The sequence below is a fragment of the Coffea eugenioides genome, chromosome 6, assembly GCF_003713205.1.
Source record: "Coffea eugenioides isolate CCC68of chromosome 6, Ceug_1.0, whole genome shotgun sequence".
NCBI lineage: Eukaryota > Viridiplantae > Streptophyta > Magnoliopsida > Gentianales > Rubiaceae > Coffea > Coffea eugenioides.
In genome coordinates, this window is record NC_040040.1 from 3,293,237 (window position 1) to 3,315,099 (window position 21,863).

The 21,863-nt window shown below is 38.3% G+C and overlaps 4 protein-coding genes across 4 annotated transcripts; 3 read left to right on the top strand and 1 right to left on the bottom strand.

The window, feature by feature from the left end:
• Positions 1–5,527: 5,527 nt before the first annotated feature.
• Positions 5,528–8,625, top strand: LOC113774595. Its single transcript, XM_027319157.1, has 9 exons — positions 5,528–5,657; positions 6,642–6,717; positions 6,863–6,928; positions 7,047–7,144; positions 7,247–7,284; positions 7,383–7,470; positions 7,574–7,903; positions 8,009–8,074; positions 8,230–8,625. The coding sequence occupies exons 2-9, from the start codon at positions 6,657–6,659 to the stop codon at positions 8,377–8,379; spliced, it is 897 nt and encodes a 298-aa protein (XP_027174958.1). The 5' UTR covers positions 5,528–5,657; positions 6,642–6,656; the 3' UTR covers positions 8,380–8,625.
• Positions 8,626–10,903: 2,278 nt separating this feature from the next.
• LOC113773367 (uncharacterized protein At5g02240) lies at positions 10,904–13,896 on the top strand. The gene is made up of 7 exons (XM_027317997.1): positions 10,904–11,140; positions 11,578–11,849; positions 11,938–11,974; positions 12,058–12,155; positions 12,592–12,653; positions 13,335–13,458; positions 13,574–13,896. The coding sequence occupies exons 1-7, from the start codon at positions 10,921–10,923 to the stop codon at positions 13,691–13,693; spliced, it is 933 nt and encodes a 310-aa protein (XP_027173798.1). The 5' UTR covers positions 10,904–10,920; the 3' UTR covers positions 13,694–13,896.
• A 476-nt stretch (positions 13,897–14,372) lies between these two features.
• Positions 14,373–15,767, top strand: LOC113774769 (UPF0161 protein At3g09310). The gene is made up of 5 exons (XM_027319385.1): positions 14,373–14,642; positions 14,752–14,821; positions 14,935–14,994; positions 15,112–15,252; positions 15,476–15,767. The coding sequence occupies exons 1-5, from the start codon at positions 14,478–14,480 to the stop codon at positions 15,532–15,534; spliced, it is 495 nt and encodes a 164-aa protein (XP_027175186.1). The 5' UTR covers positions 14,373–14,477; the 3' UTR covers positions 15,535–15,767.
• Positions 15,768–15,862: 95 nt separating this feature from the next.
• On the bottom strand, positions 15,863–20,622 carry LOC113774768 (oxysterol-binding protein-related protein 3A-like). The gene is made up of 10 exons (XM_027319384.1): positions 20,466–20,622; positions 20,134–20,227; positions 19,669–19,785; positions 19,507–19,579; positions 19,282–19,400; positions 18,609–18,730; positions 17,858–18,034; positions 17,099–17,243; positions 16,483–16,661; positions 15,863–16,311 (listed from the first exon to the last, which is right to left on the bottom strand). Exons 1-10 carry the CDS (start codon positions 20,570–20,572, stop codon positions 16,059–16,061), a joined length of 1,386 nt encoding a protein of 461 aa, XP_027175185.1. The 5' UTR covers positions 20,573–20,622; the 3' UTR covers positions 15,863–16,058.
• Between the last annotated feature and the right edge of the window lie 1,241 nt (positions 20,623–21,863).

Consider the following 21,863-nt stretch of genomic DNA (forward strand, 5'->3'; position numbering starts at 1 on the left):
TGAATCAAAATGACAAAATCATGTTTGAAATTGGCTCTGACAACGAGAAACACATTATTTTAGGATATAGTAAGAACTTAAAAGATTCATTCAAACATCAGCTTCTAGACACCCCTAATTGTTTTAATTGGATTTTTTCTACGGAGTCTCTACTCACATCGAGTCCTCCTCTTCCGTTCCTTTAGATCAGATTAGATTAGATTATAAGAATCCTATCGTTGCGACAATAAAAATAAAAATAAAAAATCCCCAGTGTAGTGTAGATGAGCTTGTGCGAATCATCAAATATCATCCAATGAAGATAAGCAACAGACATTAATTAAGAAGCTAATCCCATGAATTTCTTGATTGGATTGAACTTGATATCAATTTGGATTAAGAGTTCTGCGGTACAAACAGATTACGCTTCATCCACCATTATAGCCTATTGATTTATTTTTTTTCGGAGACGATAAACCTAATCTATCCTACACTAAGGGGAAGGGGGCGGACCTAAGGAAGCCCAGGGATAATTCGGAGGGAACTGAACCACCACCGGACCAGACGGGTGCACAGCACACCCACTTGAATTTTTTTTGGAAACAAGCCACTTAAATGTGGCATTTTTGGTGGGAGGCAAGGGAAGGTTTGATCCCTTGCCTCCCACCCCACCAACTAGGTGGTGGCCACCGAGCCTATCGATTGTTAAGGGAGAAGTTAAATTCAGATCATTCCGTCTTCAAATTAGCGCCTTGTACAAGTGTCAAATCGTACAGGTCATCAATGCGTCAAATCAAATGTGCGGGTTTAGTTCCCCCCTATTTATCTATGTGTAAGAAAAGAAAAGGATAAACGCGAATCCATCACGGAGCCCGCATGGTACCTTTGTTTAGCGCTTGATTAGCAGTTGATAATTGTTGGGAAGAACAAGGCATTTAGCATACGTTAGGTTTTGGAAGACCAATACAATGGGGACATCATTATTTTATCAGATGTCAAGTGCATTATTGGTCAAATGCTTCCAAAATTGCAACTCTTAAGTAGAAGAACGGATTCCAAGAACCCCCAAAATCTACAACTACGTAGCTTGACCATACATGTTAAATGTATATTCATCTCACGTCTTAGTTGTCAAAACAAAAGAAATACAGAGTATGTGTCAGCATTGTTGGCCTCGTTCGTTGATACAAAAGAAGAAGATTGAACTGACTTTTGGTATTGCTATAAGGCATTAATTTACTCGATTTTGTCTGAACATCCCAAGACTCCAATAATGACGGGTGGAGTCTATGCGCTTTCGGTTTGGTTTCAAGCAATAGGTAAAATAGGCGGCTTGCAAAATACTACTAGTTGTATATATGGCCAGCCAGACACAGGACTATTATATATATATATATATACTAGTTGTATGTATTGTTGGGCGTATGAGATGCGTTGGAGCTCCATTGCCGTAGCTTTCATGGTGAGCCAGCCTCACTTTCATGGTGAGCCAGCCTCACCAGCTGGAACACACAGAAATGAAATATCTAAAAGCGCCATATGATTGACAACCCGTTGCATTTTGATACTTATAATCAATAATTGGAGATTGATGACCACACCGTTCATCTACGACGTGTTGCGATCGGGGCCAGCCAGGTGGCGCGTTGGAATAGTTGGAAGAGGAAGGAGATTATCAATTGAAAGGGTTAGGAGTGGCCCTTTCGAGTTCCAAACCATAAAACCAGCTACGCTGCCACTATTGTCAAATGCGTAATCATCTCTAGAAATTAAAAATAAGTAGCCCTCCTACTCAACGTTTTAAAGTGGGGGAAAACGAAGATCGAAGAAGGGTCTTTGGTCTATCCTTTTCAGCAAACACCTGGGTAGATTCAACCAGCCAGCGTATGTATGTAGAACATGTGGACCAAATTTTATCATTCCAAGAATTGAAGCTCTTTGTGAAGCGTAAGCGTTTTCCCTTTCGTAGAGGAGAAAGAGAAATTAAAGAGACGGTCAGGCTTCTTCCCCATTTCACTGGATCATTAAATTAGCAGATTGTCAAATTTCTGCTTTTAAGCAAAATTTTCAAGTAGAATACGCATCAAGCTCAATAATTGTAGACATAGGGATATGATTGATCGGCATCATCTTACTTTTACTTTTTATTGTATCTAATCCTCCATATATATATATATATAGACACACATGTTAGACGTCTGCTTTTTTTCTTAAAGAAATAATAATAATATCATGTTGGATCTTCCGCAGCATATCAATTATCTATTAGATATATCTAATAGCTCATCCCACACCTGTATTTAAACGACTGCAGGATAGACGTTGAGGTTTATGTTCACACACCAAAAAAAAGAAAAGAAAAGAAAAGACTTTAATACGGGGTTATGTATGTGATAGAATTATATATATATATATATATATATATGACATTACGAGGGTGTTTGGTAAATGGGTTTCAACTTGTACTATGAGTTTCAAATTCAATTTCACCCATATATGATAATAATTTGTTTGCGGCTAATGGGAATAAATCAATGGGAATGATAGGCCTCCTTCATGAGTTTTCTGATTAACCTCCTCTCACTAGGGAATCATCTAATCTTATTATCCTTAAATGTAAAAATACCTGTATTGTTCTCCTTAAATGTAAAGATAAGAAAGCCAAATGCCACCTTTTGTGGCGGTTTCAACATATAGAAATAAAAAAAAAAAGGGGAAAAAATGCCCATTATCATTGACCACTCGATGATGATAGTGATTGTGGAATTTGAACCAAACGGCTCCTAATTGTAACCTTATCTTGAATAGGATGGTACTGATAATAATCCGTCACATAAATCTTGATCATGAAATAGGAGTACGTACTAGTTTTGGTAAGATATTTTGGGTAAAGAGGTAGGTGCGCTTGGGAGATTGAAGGAGACGAGAGGGTACATAAAACAACTGGATGAAGCTGCAAGCAGGCTGGCAACAGGCAGCAGATGGATAAATAGTGGGAGATGATTTGGTGGAGTGGCTTTAGGTTTTAACTTCTTCCCCAGACGCCCAGCATATGGAGGCCAATCATAACCATGCATTATTGAGAAGAAGAATGCGCCCAGTTTTTTGGTGGAAAGCGGAAGGGTACGCTTAGAATAGATAGGTCACACAAAAGTAATGAGCAAAGGGAGAGTGATCGAGTATGTCAATGCCAATGAAATATCCCTTTGTTCTTCCCTCATCTCATTTTTCATTCTTGTGAATTGTGTGTGTGGTCGTATTAGTGTACTGCTACACACACACACACACACCTGGGGGCCATCTGTCCATAATTGTTTGCTAGTGCATTGTTTTCTTCTCTTACTCTGAAAATTTTGCGGATTATGGAGGACCACAACATTAATAATGATTACGCGGTTTGTATATTCACGTTTTCTGCGTGGTGGTACAATACAAGATTATTGGTTAACCCAACCACAACCAAAAAAAAAAAAAAATGCCCGGAATTTTCGCGATTTGGCAATGTGTAATTTTTAATAATGTATAATTTTTATTTATTAGATTATATGAAAAACAAACAAATGACACTTACATATATATATATATATATAAAGTTGATCGGTCAGCCATCAATTTGCCGTCGGCATTTGTGCTAATTAATTTGCCAAGAAAATGCCGATTGATATATGTCCACCCGAAAGAATATACCAGTGCATTAGGATTATATGGTTAGGACAAAATCGACCGCGTGAGAACGTTTGGCATGAACTTAAAGAGTGCCCCAGAGACGAAGGCATTTCTGCATGAAATTAAAGCTTGGCATCTCTACTATTAATTGAATGTCAATTGTCATGACTAACATAAGCCATTGTATGTAGGGTTCTTTTAAGTGAGATGAAAGTAACATTTTGTTTTGTCATTACTCGTGTTAATTTAATTGGAAATGAAACCTAGCTTAGCTTGGTTTCGTGAAGTGGACTAGACTTTTTAAGAGTATCAGGGCAAAAGACATGGCTCCCCAAGGCCTTAGCAGTTCCAATCATTCCACCGAAAAGCTTATTAAGCATTTTATTCAAATTAAGGAGACAAAACACAGGCGAGTCACTTTGCATGTTTTTTTTTTCTTTTCCTTCATCTGCAACAGAAATTAAGGCTTTCGTTCTTTTCTTTCCTTTTTTTTTTTTTTTGGGTATTGAAAAGGGAAGGTTTAAAACCAAAAAATAAAAATAAAATTCGAGCTTCTTGTCTGATAATTCATCCTATATAGCTTTGCTGGCTGTATTTTTTTGATGGATACATAATACAAGCCCCCACCTCTATCTCTCTCTCTTCTTCTTTTTTTTTTTCTCGAAACGATAAGTAATTTTATAAATTAACAAAAGCTTTACAATGTCGAATAAGTGTTCGATAGAACTATACAATCAATGTACTTCGCCACTGAGGAAACCAAAGTTCCTCGTCTTGAATGATGCCTAAAGCATATGAGCTAATCCTATTACTGATATGATTATGATGCTTGCTAACTAAACAAAAGGAGCACATATGAAACAACCACTTTAAATGATAAATGTCTTTCAACAGAGTAGCCGATCTCATATCCTGAGTTTTCCTCCGCCTCTGTCTCTGGAGTCCTGCCTGACTTATTTACACACCACAAAGGTTATCTGATCAGCTTGATAAGACTTTTAGGATGCACAAAACTGTATGGTACAAATGTTAAGAATATTCCATTAACATTTTGGTTTGGGGATTAGTTTGATTTGTGGTTGTTGCGGATGTATTGACCTGTGCGAGGGATATTCCCACTGGAAATCAGGAGCCACCATTAGTAGTTAGTACGACCAAGGCACAATTTCAAACTGACTACATATATATATATATATTGATATATATAGAAGTACTTTCGAATCCAGAATATCCACGGGTCCGTCGAAATATCAGCTTGGCGTACGAGGGCACAGAGATAGAATTGCACTATTTTGAGATCACATTAAACCCTCTAAAAACTAGCTAGGGCACATTAACTTTTATATCTCCTCCTTTTACTGCAAAAAAGATAAACTCATTTAATTACTATCAAGAAATGGAAAAACCAGAACCCGGAAGAGATGGCCAGGTTAATAAGATCACAGGTTGCTGCTGCTGCTCCTTCTCCGTCTTCCACTGCTGCTGAGCTGGAACAACAACAACAACTAGTCAAGGAGGAGGAGGTGGGTATCCGGGAAGGTGGTGCTGTGGTCCCCTATCATTTTACTTTCAACCGATAATGAAATGTGTTTTCCGGTTTTACCCCTAAAAATATGATCACGTGAGAGAGACGTGCTATTTTTAGCCGAAGAAATAAGCAAAAAAGAGCATTAGGACCAAATTGAATCACAATTTAAATGTGAGGGATAATTTTGGCTGATTTTATATATTAGGGACTAAAAAAGTAGTTTTGGTAAATGTTAGGGACCAGTTTGATAAATTTCCCAAAAAAAAAAATTATACTCTGGGAATAGACCCAAAGGGCCAAAGTCACGAGGGATGTACTGGCTATATAAACCGGACGTATGCCTTCCATTGTTCCTCCCCTTCTTCTTCTTTCTCCTTTCCCCTCACTTGCGTCTTTCACTTTCTCTCTGTAAAGACGCACTTGCTCTCTCTCCCTCGCTCTGTCTATCTCTCCCTGCTATTTGGAGTTTTCCATTACAGTTCTGGTACTTTGCTATTTTCCCTCTTATTGGACTTTCACCATTAAAATCTCCTCCCTTTCACGTCTGCTCCTGCAACATTACCGCAATTAATTTAACTTTGTCTATCAAATGGCTACATATTATTTTTATTAATGTGCATCTGTATTGTGTTCGTATTACAGATTGTGGGAAGGGGAAAAAGAACCAACAAAAAACTAAAATGATGGTTTTTTTCTTTTCCCTTTTTTTTTTTTTTTGGTTTTGAAGCACCCTTCTTATTTGTTTTAAACCTTAACCACAAGGTTTTTCTGTGGGATTTTCCTTCTTCCATGGGGTTTTGATTTCATGATTGTCTGGAGGAAAGAAATTTCTTTTACTTAGTGACATTTCCAAATTGTTAGTTTATCCGCACGTCTAATTGTTAAAGAGTTCAAAAGATGCAGCAGGCCCTATTCTATTGTTATACGATGCATAGCGATAATGGCGTTATCACGTATTGCAATTATAAAAGCTCTGGTTCCGTCGATTTTGCACATGACGGCTAAGCTTGGCAAGCTGTCGAGGTTTTTTTGATTGTTGACCACCATTTCTTGCTGGAAATGGTTGGTCGTGAGTTGTCCTGTAAAACTTGGCAAAAGCCCAGGAGAGGGTACCTTAGCTTTTAAAGCATATTCCGATTGTTTTCTCTTTTTTTTTCTTGTGGGCTTGGTTGAAAGAAAATTGTACACGGTAGTTTGGCGTTTATTTTACTCCTATCCCTACGTAACATGCTCTGACCCAAGACTTGTGCTAAACCAAAAGCTTAAAAATCAAAAAAGGTTTCTATACTTATACTTGCTTGTGTCCTTTTCCTGGGTTTTGCTTATTCCAGTTGAGATGGCACCACCAAAGAAGTAAATAATAATAACAAAGATCAATGTGAAAATTTTCATCAATCAAGTTTGGTATGCTTACCTTTTTCACCTGCTGCACAATGCTTGCGTGTTTAAGTTGTATACTCAAATGCAGTTGTTGGAGATCGAGATGGAATTCGAGGGGCGTTACGGACAGGTTCAGAGGCAAAAGTATGACTGCCTTTTATTTGGTAAGTTTTCACTTTAAATATATATATATATATATATAAATGCTTAAACCAATACCACTTTTAAAAGAGTAGTTTAATACTATATGCATTTGCATTTGCTTGAGAGGACGTGTGATGAGTTTTGGTTGCATCTCAAATATTTCAGACCTGGATGATACTCTTTATCCCTTAAGTTCGGGTCTGGCAGCTGGATGCCTCAAAAATATTCAAGGTCCGTATGCCTTTTTTTTTATATTTTTTTTCCTTCTTTTAAAGGTGCATCTTAGGATTATTGTGGTCCATTTGTGGACAACGCAACGTTAAATGTTTCTCTGGACGTGATTTTCCAGATTATATGGTTGAAAAGCTTGGGATACACAAGACCAAAATCCCTGATTTGTGTAACCTTCTCTACAAAAATTACGGGACCACCATGGCGGGCCTTAGGGTGAGACTAGCGACGTCTGCTCAACTCAGCGCCCCTTCTTTTTTGTTTCCCTTCTAATTTTTAAATTTTGTTTCTTTTGGGGATGGCTTTTTTGTCTTGCAGGCAGTCGGTTATGATTTTGACTATGATGATTATCATAGGTAAGCAACTTGTAGATGATTCTGCTGCTTATAACCGTACATTATTAACATTGTAAGTGATGAGATTACTGATTCAAGTTTTCACTGCTAATTTGCAGCTTTGTCCATGGGAGATTACCTTACGACAATTTAAAGCCCGATCCCGTTTTGAAGAGCCTTTTGTTAGGCTTGCCTTTCCGCAAACTGGTGAGTCCTATCTCCTTACCAACGCCCGGATAACCTTTTTCTGGAGATGTCCAAACAGAAAGGTCATTTTCTTATGGTTTTGCGTGAATTCTCTGCAAAACAGATCTTCACAAATGCTGATGAGGCCCACGCCACCAAAGTTCTAAGCAGATTGGGGTTGGAAGGTTGTTTCGAAGGCATTATATGCTTTGAGACCCTCAATCCCACTCATAAGACCACAGTTTCTGATGACGAGGATGATATTGAATTTGTGGGCTCAACAACACCTGGCTCAATCCCTGGCTCCCGTAGCTCCGACATATTTGATATAATCGCACATTTTGCTCAACCTAATCCTAGCGCAGCATTGCCGAAGACCCCAATAGTTTGTAAGCCATCAGAAGCTGCCATTGAACGGGCTCTCGAGTTGGCCAACATCAATCCACACAGAACGGTACGAGTAGTAGCACAACAGTCTGATTATCGCACTTTCCTTTCCTTTCTGGCATTCATGCTCTGAACCCATTTTCTGATCCTTCTTGACCGTTTGCAATTGCAGCTGTTCTTTGAGGATAGCGTAAGAAATATTGAAGCCGGGAAACGTGTAGGTCTGCATACTGTACTGGTAAGAGTCTTCGTGAAGCACCCACCGTTGATCAGTATGGTACATCATCAATATATACTTAAAAATCCAGAAGACCTCAGAAGGCCTCCTTAATCCTGTTCTTTGATACGCGTCCCAAACCGATTTACTCATTCTCACTGAAACTTCTTATGCAGGTGGGCACCTCTCAAAGAGTTAGGGGTGCAGATTATGTCTTAGAAAGCATCCATAACATTAGGGAAGCAATACCAGAACTCTGGGAAGCCGACAAGATGGCTGAAGTCAATTACTCTGGAGTTGCGGTAGAAACGTCTGTGACAGCATAGCTAGCTCAGACAAAAGCGTTGGCGGTTTGAAGGAGAAATCAATCGAGTTCATGGGATCTCTGTGTCATCCCAGCTGCTGTCCAATTGGTTAAAATAATCTAAATGGTTCATAATGATGTTCTTAGGTAGAATAGTAATATATTATTTAACGTTCTTTCGACGAGCGAGTGATCATAATAAACCTTGTAAATAACCAAACCAACCTCCTTGGTCTTAATCAATGCAATCGTCAGCTTCTCGTCTCCATTTTAGGCAGCCATGGTCATTATGTATTCTTAAAATAATAATGATAATAGTAATAAAAATTATATTGGGAAGCAAATTATTGTTGCTTCCGAATGATTAAATAAATAGGTTATTATGTAGATATGGAACGGATACCCTTCTCTTAGCATGCATTACACAGATGATGATGATGATGATGACTTGGAATGATATCTGGTGTCAAGATAAAGATGGAGAATTATACCTCCACTCCAATCTCATAATATAAGTTTTGAACATCACATATTCACATCACATCAAAATGACTTGTACCAGGAAATGATTCCATCCAGTAATGCTTCCATAATTCCGGGAGTAGGCAATGTTCGTGACAATTGCTTCAGTGAGAAGATAGACTTGGATCTTGAATCAATCCACACGCTGCACTCTTGCTTGTACATGTCACATCACCATGATTGGCACGCACAGCAGACTTGCCACAATGTTGGAAGAAGACAACGGAGTAGTACCGTGAACCAAACACAGTTGACAGGGCCCTGCCCCTTACCGCTCTCTCTATATAGTGGTATAGTACTAGTACGTACATTAGATTTCATTTTCTTGCACTCCAATCGAGAGCCCTGGCTCCCACCACAATCATGCTCGTATCATCATTTCAGTGGGTTCAAAGAATTTGTTCGAGGTTGTCAACGTAATATACGGTCAGTAACAACAAGGCACTAAGAGCCCGCCAAGACTTAAAACGTCTCTCTCGGTGGTGGGAGGTCAAAGTTTTAATCTTGATTCTTGTCTTGTCACTTAATTGTGATTTTCTTTTGATGAAAAAATTTGGTCGATCTTTTCTTTTTTTAGATAAATATTATCGTCGTGTGACAGAAAAAAAAAAAAAAAAAAAAAACGAGGCACTAAGACTTCATTATTGCCTACAACAAGAAGTGGATGTAACCCATATATGTCTACTACGCAAACACAACACTAGTATTTCTATTTGCAACGAGAAGCGGAACCCAAAACAAAACACAGGTCCGCAGAAGCAATTCTCAAAGAAAAGTGGTTTGGCAGAGAGCGTTTATGCGGAATGGAGGGCCAGTCCAGTCACTGAAAAGTTTCTAGGCCAAGCCCAACAATGTGATATGGGCTGAGCGTTGACTATCCTTCCATGGACTCGAGACAACAATTAATTATCTCATTCAAAAGCCGTCAAATGTCGAAACAGCTGGTGGTGCGTCCTTTTCGAGTTTGGACAAAGAAAGCAGCTGGTGGTGGTGAGCCATTCCGTACTGCACTGGTGGTTGAGCGAGCTATATTTTTAGGAATGGTCCAAAGGCCGCCGCTACTAGTTGAAATGCAATCGATGAAAAGACGTGAATCGGTCAAAGGGTCTCGGATATAAGATTTACTATCAACAAACAACAGCAGGCGAATCAATTTGGGAATTTGGCTGCAAAATGCAATCTCATATGGACAGATCAAAAGACGAAAAGTTTCATGATTTAACACGCTCAACAAGCTACTTAATTGACAGTTTTTAACAGGTGTAAGGTTGGTTCTGCGTCCAATTAAAACCTGTATGTATGAGTTGTTCATCTTACTTACCAGTTACCAATGGGGATGATTTTGTAGTCTTAGACTGGTACTATTTTTTTTTTTTTTTGTTTTTCATCCAGGGATGTCCGGATCAATTCTTACGGGGCCCGACTAATTCTCTAGGGTCCGGAAGAGGAGGTCCCACTCCACACCGAACAGGTAACAACGGGATTCGAACCCTGGTGAACAGGTAGATTACCATATTCTAAGGAGGAGGAGCGAACCGTCCGAACTGCCCCGCAGGGCTAGTAGACTGGTACTAGTGCTAGTATCATTTATTGCTGAAGGCAGGGGGTTGCTGGGGAGGTTTTGAATTTTGATGACATAAAATAAAGTCATGCATGCTGCTGCATATTATATATTAATATATAACGCGTTACTGTCTCTTTTCAAGTCTGAAGGGTTGCGTCAGGACTTGTTATGTTATATTCATCAAAATTAAATACTTCCAACAACAGCAGAACCACGTCGGAATGAGATAAGGTAATTCGGCCGGGACTGACAAAAAAGGGATAAGAATCTCGAACCATTAAGATAATTTAGTATCCGCTAGATATTACCACGGTAATAAATGTAACGGTCGAAAAAAATTCGTCTGTCATATTCGTAAAACGTGTAACTGATTTATTGTTGCATAGCACCACCGGCAAGAGGAAACTTGGGTGGTCGTAGAATCGAACGAGAACTGTCTAGGAATTTCCGAAAAAAAAAAATTTTTTTGGGGTCATAATGGCAACCATGTTGACACGTGTCCCCATCGCCGCCCCAATCCAGCGCCATAATAAATTGAGTCTGGTCAAGTCACTCGACAAAAACAGAGTGCTTGAAGAATTCTGTGCTATCTCACCAGTTGGAAGGCAGAGAAGTTTCGGGAGGCGCCTTCGTATAGCTGCAATGGCCGATTTTAACAAAAGCACTGTTCTTGTCACCGGTGCTGGTGGTAGAACCGGTAACGTGGCATCTCCTCACCCTCTCTGACTTTTCCATTCTTATCTCTTCATCTTTTTTCCCCTGCAATTTCTTGTCTGTAGATGTGTTCTGCTGTTTGATTTTACTACTATGATATTTTTCTGATGTTTGATTTTACTACTATGATTTGTGGAATTTTCGTGTGGAAAGGTTTTAGAGGGTTGTCGTTCTAGTTCGATTTTCTTTCACCATTTCTTTTTATAATATGCCCCGATGATTCAATGTATCCGCTATTTCAGGGCATAGTCAAATTGCTGATATTTTTTTTCCCCCACTTTCGTATCACTAGAACTTGGAGAGATCATGACTATTGAACACAGTGATTCATTTTCGTTAGGCTGAACGACTGAAACTCATCTGACTCTGAATTTGTATCTTAGACATTTGTTTGACGTTGATGAATCTGATTGATTGCAGGACAAATTGTTTATAAGAAATTGAAGGAGAGGTCAGACCAGTATATCGCCAGAGGTTTAGTTAGGACTCAGGAGAGCAAGGAGAAAATTGGGGGAGCGGATGATGTTTATGTTGGGGATATTAGGAATTTTGACACCATTGTCCCTCCCATACAGGGTATCGATGCACTTATTATTTTGACAAGTGCTGTGCCCAAAATGAAACCAGGTTTTGATCCAACCAAAGGTGGAAGACCCGAATTCTATTTTGAAGATGGAGCTTATCCTGAACAGGCAATGCCTTTGTAGCCTGTGATCCATACTCTTTATGATTCGGTTACCTTTTGTTTTACATCCCTGATCTCAATTAATACACATTCAGGTTGACTGGATCGGACAAAAGAATCAAATTGATGCAGGTAGAGTTTGTTCTGCCATTTGGAAGTCCAAATCATTTCCTAAAATCTGTTTTTACCGAAACATTTGCGTTCTACTTCCACAGCTAAAGCTGCCGGAGTGAAGCACATTGTACTCATTGGGTCAATGGGAGGAACAGATCCCAATCACCCACTGAACAGCTTAGCGAATGGGAACATACTGGTTTGTACTATCTCATGCCTCAAAATTTTCCGTCACATTTGTGTATCCTTCACTTTCAAATCTGTGGCTCATTTCATTTTACAGGTGTTTCCTCTTGTTATGTAGATAAACAACATGAAGTTCCAAAGAGATGCCTTTCACTTTTGTCTATTGTTGGTCTACACAGCTTCTTAGCAAGCACATCCATGCCTGTTTTCTAATTTTTCACAACTTAATCTTATCATCTGGCTCAAGTTTGAGCAATTTGGAAATCTTTGCTCCCGCTTTTGTTGAAATTTGTCATGTGAAATGAGGCATTGTTCGAGTCTAACTGAAAACATGACTTGATTGGAATGCTTCTCTATGTCAGGCTGTGCTTCCTTTCTCAACCTTCTTTGCTTCTCGTATTTTTTTGACCAAGTAAACTTAACCACAATAATGATTTCCACTGTAATAGATATGGAAGAGAAAGGCTGAACAATACCTGGCAGATTCGGGGATCCCATACACCATTATAAGGTATGCCCATGTTCATCCTATTTATTTTTTCTTATGAAAGATTTCATACAGGCATTTATAAGACAATATACTGACACCATTGGCTCAAAAAGAGCAAATTACTCGGTTACCCACTAAACATTTAAAATGGTGTAGGCTTGGCCGCTCAATTTTTAAAAGTATAAATTTACACGCTCAACTCCCAAACGTGTATAGTTTGTGTATAGTTTGCATCATTCTGCCTGTTCTCACCGTCAAGTTTGTCACATCTAATGACTCACACAAATCACGAGACATAATCAAGAGGCAGACTTGACGGTGAAAGTAGACGGAATATCCACATTTGGGAATTGAGTGGGTGACTTCATACTCTTAAAAGTTGAATGGCCAAAACTATACCATTTCAAAAGTTTTGTGGGCAACCAGATAATTTGCTCGCTCGAGTGAGTAGCATGAATCTTTTTCTAGGATGGGCGTTGTTTTGCATGATCCAAATCTGACAAAGTCCTTCTAAATTGTCTTACCTTGTGCTTATTATTAGTCTCCCCGGGTACATCCACTGATAGTCATCATAAGTGGACACTCAGTGTCTGTAGAAAGAAATTCTATGTGCTGCAAGCTTGATAGCAACTTCACCATGTGCCTACTTGCATACTTACTGCATTGCCTCTAAACCCATGTGCATGTACATGGCTGGAACAGAGCTGGTGGCTTGCAAGACAAAGAAGATGGTGTGAGGGAGCTACTTATTGGAAAGGATGATGAGCTACTTCAGTTGGAAACAAGAACCATTCCCAGGGCTGACGTTGCTGAAGTCAGCATTCAGGTTATCACTTGTGCTTGTAAAAACAAGTTTTTTTTTTTCATCATAACATGTATACGCAACAAACTTCTCAGCCTATATGGATTGTAAGTCCTGACGATCATAAATTTCTCCACAGGCTCTACAGTTTGAGGAGGCAAAAAATAAGGCATTTGATCTGGCCTCAAAGCCCGAGGGGACTGCCGCACCTACAAAGGATTTCAAGGCTTTATTCTCCCAAGTCACTACTCGCTTTTGATGCATTAGTGTGAAAATCTATGACTCTGGTTGTATATTTGTGACGGATTAAAGTTCAGCAGTTAAGCGTGCGAGTTGCTGTTCAAACTACAACTGACGCTCCCAACTGGCTATTAATATAAGAAATGCAAGCAGAAATATCGATTGGCTTGTGATGTTAACGTGCGTTGATTTACTTCCAATTTTATATAAATATATATAATATATCTGAAATATTATTGATTTACTTCCAATTTAATGAAGCAACAATGGGCAATGTATTCCCAAACAAGGAAAAGGAGAGTGGCCATCAAACCCAATGGCTAATATTATGCCATACAATATCTGCTGTTTCATTTTTGGTTGAATGATTAACATTTACTACCATGGACTCTCGTAGCAATTTCTTGCAACATCAGAAATAGTGTTTGGATACCACAAATATCTCAAATAATATTTCGCTTGCATCATAAACACATTTTTTAACTCATTTTTTTATATTCTTAATTACTTTTTTATCTCATATATATCACATCATAAAAAGTGCTACAATAATTATTTCAAATAATACTCTATCCAAACAATAATACTCTATTTCAAATAATACCCAGTATTTAAATATCGTTTTTTGGGGATTTTTAATTAGACCCTGCTGCACTCCATCAAAATCCAATTGAAGTGATTTAACCAGAAAAGATATCGAACTCCAAGCAACAAAAAAGAAATAAATAAAGGTGAAAATGGCGCGCAGCTGATAAAGGAAAAGGCCGAGGGTTATTTTGTGAGCCGCCGTTGGAGTCCGAGAAATGGCGACAATCTTGATTCACAACTCCAACTTCCACCACCATGTCCACAAGCAGCACCTGTGCCCTAGTAGATGTGGAAGAAACCCTACCACCGTATCTCTCAATTTCTCGTCTAACCTGATTCATCACTCTAATCTCCGGGCAAGCGTTCCTACAAATAAACCAGTACTGCAACTTCCTTCCTCGACAAACTCATCTCTTTCAATTTATTACTATTCCATCGTGTGTATCCTCTGTAAACGTTTTCTGGTCATATTTTTCCTTCCTCTTGCAGAGACAACGGGGTGCTAGGATTGTTAATTCTTCGGAGAAAGAGAAGGAATCCATCCAGAGCAACTCAGAAGGCATGGTGATTCTCTCTGTTATTTCGGTCCTCCTTTCAAATTTAAAAGCATGTTTCAGGTTATGCTAGTATTCCCTTTTTTTTTTTTAAGAGTCTGGAATTTCTTCTGTTCAGATGAAGAGGCGTATGATTTGGGGGTCAAAGCTGCATTGTCCGTGCTCAGATTCTACAAAAGTTTGTATATATATCTTTTAAGCGCCTTTTTTTTTTTTTGTTTTGGGGGGGCATTCGGGTGGGGATGGAATGGAAGAAGAAAAGAAGTTCCTAATGCCGTCATATTTATTAGGATAGGGGAAATCTCGCCGTTGTTGCCAAAGAGTTGTCGTTTCGTTCCAACATGCAGCGAGTATTCCATGATTGCTTACAAGAAATATGGATTTGCTAAGGGAACCGTTTTGACTGCTTGGCGTCTATGTCGCTGCAATCCTCTTGGTACGTACGTACTACTACTGTACCACAATCCTCTCTTTGTCTCGATACTTAACAACACATGAATAAGAGCACCCGGCCAGATCTGTTTTCTTCTCTCTATCTGCCTCATTTACCATCTTTGCAACTATTTCCTGCCTCCTCCTTCTTCAATATTAGATCATATGCTGCTATATTCATCTACTAGATCTGATTTATTTATTTTTTTTAAATGATGATACTCCAGGAGGCTCTGGCTTTGATCCCCCAAGATGGTTTGATGAGACGAGACCAACACAGCATTGAATCCCTCACTTCGATAGTTTGGTGCACAGCACACGAGATTCTCAGTGCCACTTTTTTTTAGTAACAATTCAGTGTCATTTTATATTTATGTTAAATGTCCTATTTATTTAATTCATCATGCGTTGTTTATTTAAATTTCTTTTACTATCATGTGATAAGTAAAATTGACGCTGAATTTGGCATCGAATAGTGACATAGAGGATCCCAACTGGGCGTACAGAGACTGTGATGCCAAAATAATTTCTTTGCCAGTATACTTACTTCTCATGTTCCCCAGACCGACCCAAATTATCAGTACGTATGATCCAACTCAAATGAAAATGATGTATAACAAGAAGAAAAAGGACTGGTTGCTTTTCATTTTCTAACGGCCAGCTGTTCTTTTAGAAGTAATAAAAAAAAAAGAGAGAGTAGATCCCATCTCATATTCACACTAAAATAAAGAAATAATAGTGAATTACAACAACGCATCTCACTGAAATAAATTGGCCAAAAGCCACAGACGGAAATGATGGATGGAATCCCTACTCTGAAGCTGCGGCGACATCCTGGTATTGCCATGGATTGAACGCCGTGGATCCGATATCTACCCCGCCGACATTGTCTGAACCATCAATAGCAGCACGATGTTGAGCATATTTGCCATTGTAGTTGTAGACTTCCAAGTCACCCCAGGGCGTCGCTGATATTTCAGTTGATAAGTCGAACCATCTTGGTTTATGTTCATCACCCTTGGCTTCACGCATTTTCTTTTCGGCTCTTTGCCTCTCTTCCAAACTGGGGGAGCAACGAGGAACAAAAAAAATAAAATCAATTTATTTCAGAAGTTCAAGCTTTTATCCAACTCTCCATTACTACTTTACCACGCAGAACAAAATGTATTCCTTCTACTTCCCCAATCCCCTGTTATTTTGTGTGTGTGTGTGTGTGTGTGAGAGAGAGAGAGACCTGCTCTTTTCTGCCGCAGCCTTGGATAGGTCACCCTTCTCAAGTGCTTGCCGATCAGGACGTAAGCGAGAATCAGACTCCAACAGCTTGCTGGGTGCAGTTTCAAAGCTGTTTACCTTGTGCCCGAAATGCGTATACTGAAATTTGTCATTTTCAGGTGCACCGGCAACCCTCCATACCTGCCGCAACAACAAAAGAAGCTCATTATTTCCTAGTAATTGGCAACAATAAACTAATTGACAGTTAGTCCATGAATACTACTGAATCCTAGTATTTTCTTTTGTTAAAATATTCAACCATTGCCATTAAGACTATGTTCAATAGTGGCTTCAGACCATGTTGCAGTTCATTAAGACCATACTTCTAATTGGCAATTGTCTTGTGAGCGACAGAAATAGAGTTGCAATATTTTATTGCTGGCACCAAGAAAGCCTTGCCAAAGTAAAAGTGGACTTGCTACATTAAAATAATATCACGTCAGGTTCAAATTTGGCAAGCACAATGTGATCGCAAAAGTAACCAGACCAAGCATATGTCCAAATTGGCAAATCTAACAAGTACGAGGGAATTCCATATTTATGTACAGATCAAAATAAATAAAAGCACTGAAGCTGACCTCCTCCAGCTTTGTGCCAGGAAGCGGTTCTCCTTCCAAATCGCATGGTTGAAAGTTCATGAACTCATTCCATTTTCCTGTCATTAGAATTTTGGGCTCTTCGTCACCATTGTATACATATCCGTCAACTTCATAGCGACCAGCCCTAATAAACAGAAGCAGCGATGTTTCACAATCTGAAGGCACGTTAAGCAAACTAAACGAATAAAAGAAAGCAAACATGGTGAAGCTTCTTACAAAAACACAAGATTCTTAGGTTGCTGCTGGAGTAACTTATCTGATATATCAATTTAAAAAGCATTTTAACAGTAATCCAACGACAACCCAAGGTGTTGATAGGATGTCTAAAAACATATTGTTGTTACTTCAAAATTTAACATAAAAAATTGACAGCATAATGAATTTTTGGAAAGTATTCAGTACAAATTTCATACTTGGTATATTGTTTGTACAGAAGTGATAACTCGTCTCTTGCAGGAAGCTCAAAATGGAAAAAAGATATCTCATTATACAGAATGGGAGGATTTGGTTTTACATAAGCATGAGATTGTTACGTGAACTAGAATCCAGAAAAATGTCAATGTGGGTGGTTCAACAGAATAGAAGAATTTGATTCTACATGGAGCAGGTCATACGTAAACTCAAGGTTAGAACTTCTAAACATCTTGAAGCAAAATATCTCTGATCAGCAAATAAGCCAAATTTACCAAAAAAAATCTGTCAACAGTTGTAAACTTTACAGTGTGTATAACCACATACCCGAACCAACCACAAGGTTGAAAATACAGCACGACTTTGTCCCCAGTGGTCAAGTTTGTCAAGATCATCTCCCCAGGTGAATCAATCCAGGTTCGACCAAATATAAGATTGTTAATTTTTGTCTGTGGTGGAACCAAGTCAAGGATGACACCATCTCTTTTAAGTGTCAGCCGTGTCCTGGATATTCATATGAATAAAGCAAGATGTTACCATATAGCTTGACCAAAACACAATCTCATGTGTTTGACACATCAAGGAACTTAATTGACTAGTATATCCCGAAGCCCAGTATAAGTTCCTAAATCAGAATATGCAGATTTAAAAGCATCAAAATTTTGAAAATGACAAAATCCCATTTTAAAAAATAAAAAACTGAAGAAACAAGCAGGTACATTCACATAGTTTTCACATCAGACGTAGAATTTGGTCAGAAATACGTCTTGGATTTCTCTTGTGGCCTTGAATGGAGGAAAAACCTCATAGTTCACATTTTCCTAAGTTCCAACAGATTAAGGAACGCAAATGAACATTTGATCGCAACAAAAACTGTAAAGCAGGCAATCCAATAAGGGAAAAAACCTAATTTATGTTAGATAAGATCCACGGACATGTCTACAAGTAAATGCAATGATGTCTTCCATTTTTTGATCATCAAGTTCACAGAATAAGTAGCACTTTGGACAACCTTTCAAATTGAATAAACAAGACAAAATGAGTGTCTAAAGACAGATTACCAAAACACAGCTCTTACCTTCCAAGGGGATAAACTTCAACTGAGTTGCCCAAGAATTTGGTCTTCACCTTTGAAGTTATATCATAAACAAAATGGTCATTTTCGGCATGAGCTGCACTCATGGGAGGGTGATGGCTTACCTGATACCAAAGAAGTCAGTTACGGACAAAACCACAACCGTGATGTATTTTGCACATCAGAGACACAAAACACCAATAGAACTGTACAACGATTGTGAAACAGCAGCTAGTCTTACTAACTAAACTAGTTCCTTCCCATTAGTCTTAGTGCTCCTCAGAGTTCACTGGTTCACCACACACACACACACCCCCCCCCCCCCCCCAAAAAAAAAAAAAAACCTTTCAGTTGAGTTATTTAGATATCAAAAGAATAATTTTTAATAGCAAGGTCTCTCCCCCTTTAACTTCCAAAATTGATTTCTTTAAATGATCAAGGACTTGGTGGCTAACTAACCAACAATTTTTCTCATGAAATGGGCATATAAGGAGCAAAATAAATTCTTTATTTATTGTACTCATGTAAATTGTTAACTAAATTGACCCATCAAGAGTGCCCATATGACTTAATAAACATTAAGAGTTCCCTTGTCAAAGAGAGCAACCAAAGGAGCACAAAGAGAAGCAAACAGTAAAACAGGAGTGCTAAACAGCAATGATGCTTCATAGCTGACCTGCTCTGCTATAAATGTAATCCCACCATGGTTGATCATTTCATAAGTTTCACCAAGAATTGGATTGAAAGGTTTCCAAGTGCGCTGGTAAGCATAATACAAGGATATAAACCAGGAAGCTGCAAAATTTGGTTTAACATCAGCTGATGAGCTGCCATTATTTCAGCACATGTGTAAAGAAGTGAATGAGAAAAGAAGTGCTGAATTTCAAAACAGAAACATTACCAGCATAAACGAGTCTCATATGTGGGTCATTACATTGATCCGCCAAGTCTAGTAGGTAGGAATATTCCATTAACTGTGATGGAAGTTTTGCATAGCAACAAACTGATCAGTGAAACACTACTGAGAATCATCTACGGATTATGAACTGCAATTTACACAAACCTCGGCCATCCTCTGAAGCATTGTCATAGGCTCAAAGATAAGAACCGGTAGTGTCACCATTGATGTGACATCGGACCCAATATACTTTTGCATCATCTTCCAATAATTGTCGCGATCCTGCAAGAGAAATACTCACGGGTGAGGATGAGCAAACCAAGCAGTAAACATTGCAAAATTGTGCAAAATTGTGAAGTTACAGAATCATCCATTCATTTCGTTTGCGTTATCTAACCATAAGCATGATATGCCGGCTAACGTATTAATGAGCTTTTCCAGCACTAATAGTACTAGAACGAGATCTCTTGCTCTATGTGATAAAGTGTAAATATCTGTTTTCACAAACAATTGCACTGAAAAAAAAACTGTGCCAATTTTTTTATATTAAAATGAACAATAAGAATTATCCCAAAAATATGGTAATAAGCATCAAGGGGAGGGGGTCAAGAAGGAAAAGGCAAAAAGTACCTCCTCCTTCCATCTTCCTTTCTGAGCTTCCGACTCGGCATCTCCACTGCCCCCTTCGGGATTTATAACTTCCAGCCCTTCATATCCAAGCAACCTAGAGGACAGCAATATCTTTCGAATAAAAAAGACGCATATAAATCAAGAAAGCATGAAAATTGTTTAAGGCTTTAAGCAAAGTTCAAACGTGATAGCTTCGACAAGATGTTTGGATAATTGAGGAGTAACAAGAAAAGAAAAATTTAATCATCTCTACGCCCACATAAATTCAAGTAAACGAACAAACTCCAAAAGGGAAGTGAAAGATTAAAAAACATTTGTTGATACGAGTTTACCCGTTAACTGATTTGGACACGACACTGCCGAAATTAGACAAGCCCCACGCTATGGAGGTAAAGAACCCACCGCCTCCGTCGCCACCACTAGTTTGTTTCTGCGCCATCTGTGAGAAGTCCCCTTTTGCTCAAATCTAAACCCTCAGTCTCTCAATATTAAGTTCAACGCAGAAGGATTTGGAAAAACTTAGTGGTTGACTGGATTTAAAGGAGAATACAATGAGAACATGAGACGATGACTGGATTTACATTTCAGTAGGATGGTCCCTGGCTGGTTCTTTTGTTTGAACTAGTCAAAAATGAACCATTGCTTCTTTTTTTTTTTTTTTTTTTTTTGTAGACATAAGAATGTCCGATCAATTCTTACGGGCCCCGACTAATTTCCTGTGATCCGGGTCCGATGCCCCAACCCGACCCTGGCACATTAAGTGCGCGAAGAAATCCAGCAGAGCTGATCCCTGTGGGAGGAGGTTACCGCTGGACCATTCATGCGTCCCTAAAAAATGAACCATTGCGTTCTACTTTATTTTGTGCTTTTCTTTCTTATTACGATTTACGGGTCAAATGAGTGGATATTTCTTTCAACTCTCGGTCGCGGATCAGGGCGTTGAATGAATTGTACGCGTTTACGAAAAGTACAGTTGTTCTACGCCAGTCGTTGACAAAATATGACACCCCTTTTGCATTATGAGATTCCCTTGAATCTTCGACTTCTCGAACCCTTAGTCCGACGCTGCGACATTTTCCCGAAGGGTAAATCATTCAAAAGTTTCTGACCAGTTTTTGACAACCACTTTTTTTTTTTCCTAATAAATTTCATCGTATTTTACTTTCAAAATATTAACATTACGTGATTTATAAATTTAAATTAACAAAATTTAGTCGTACTTAATTTTTCATTCTGAAATCACTATGTGACTCGTCTGTAATAATTTTATATGTCCAAAAAGAACGGATCCCACTTTTTTAGTTGTAAAATTAGATATAAATTATATTAGATCACACTTTTTAGAGAAAAATCAATACAATTTGGGTTAAATCCTATAGCAAAAATGAAAATCTGTCTAGTCATTTGTTTAATTATGAATAAAATCTAACCTTTTTGGTTCTCAGAAAAATAATCACATATAAGCTACGTGATGAATCCAGGGTAAAAAATGATCGAAAATTTAGATTGAAATCAAATTTTACTTAATTATATTTTCAAGAGACATAAAGTTATCATTTTTATAGTAAATGATGAAAAATTTCATTTAGTGAAATGTGAGTGATGTCTTGAATAATTTTCTCTTTTTGAAGCATAAAATATAATATTTCTTTGTATTTTCCAAAGTTTTCTGACTTTATTGTAAATCTTATATATATAGACAATATATATACTATCATTATTAGATTCAT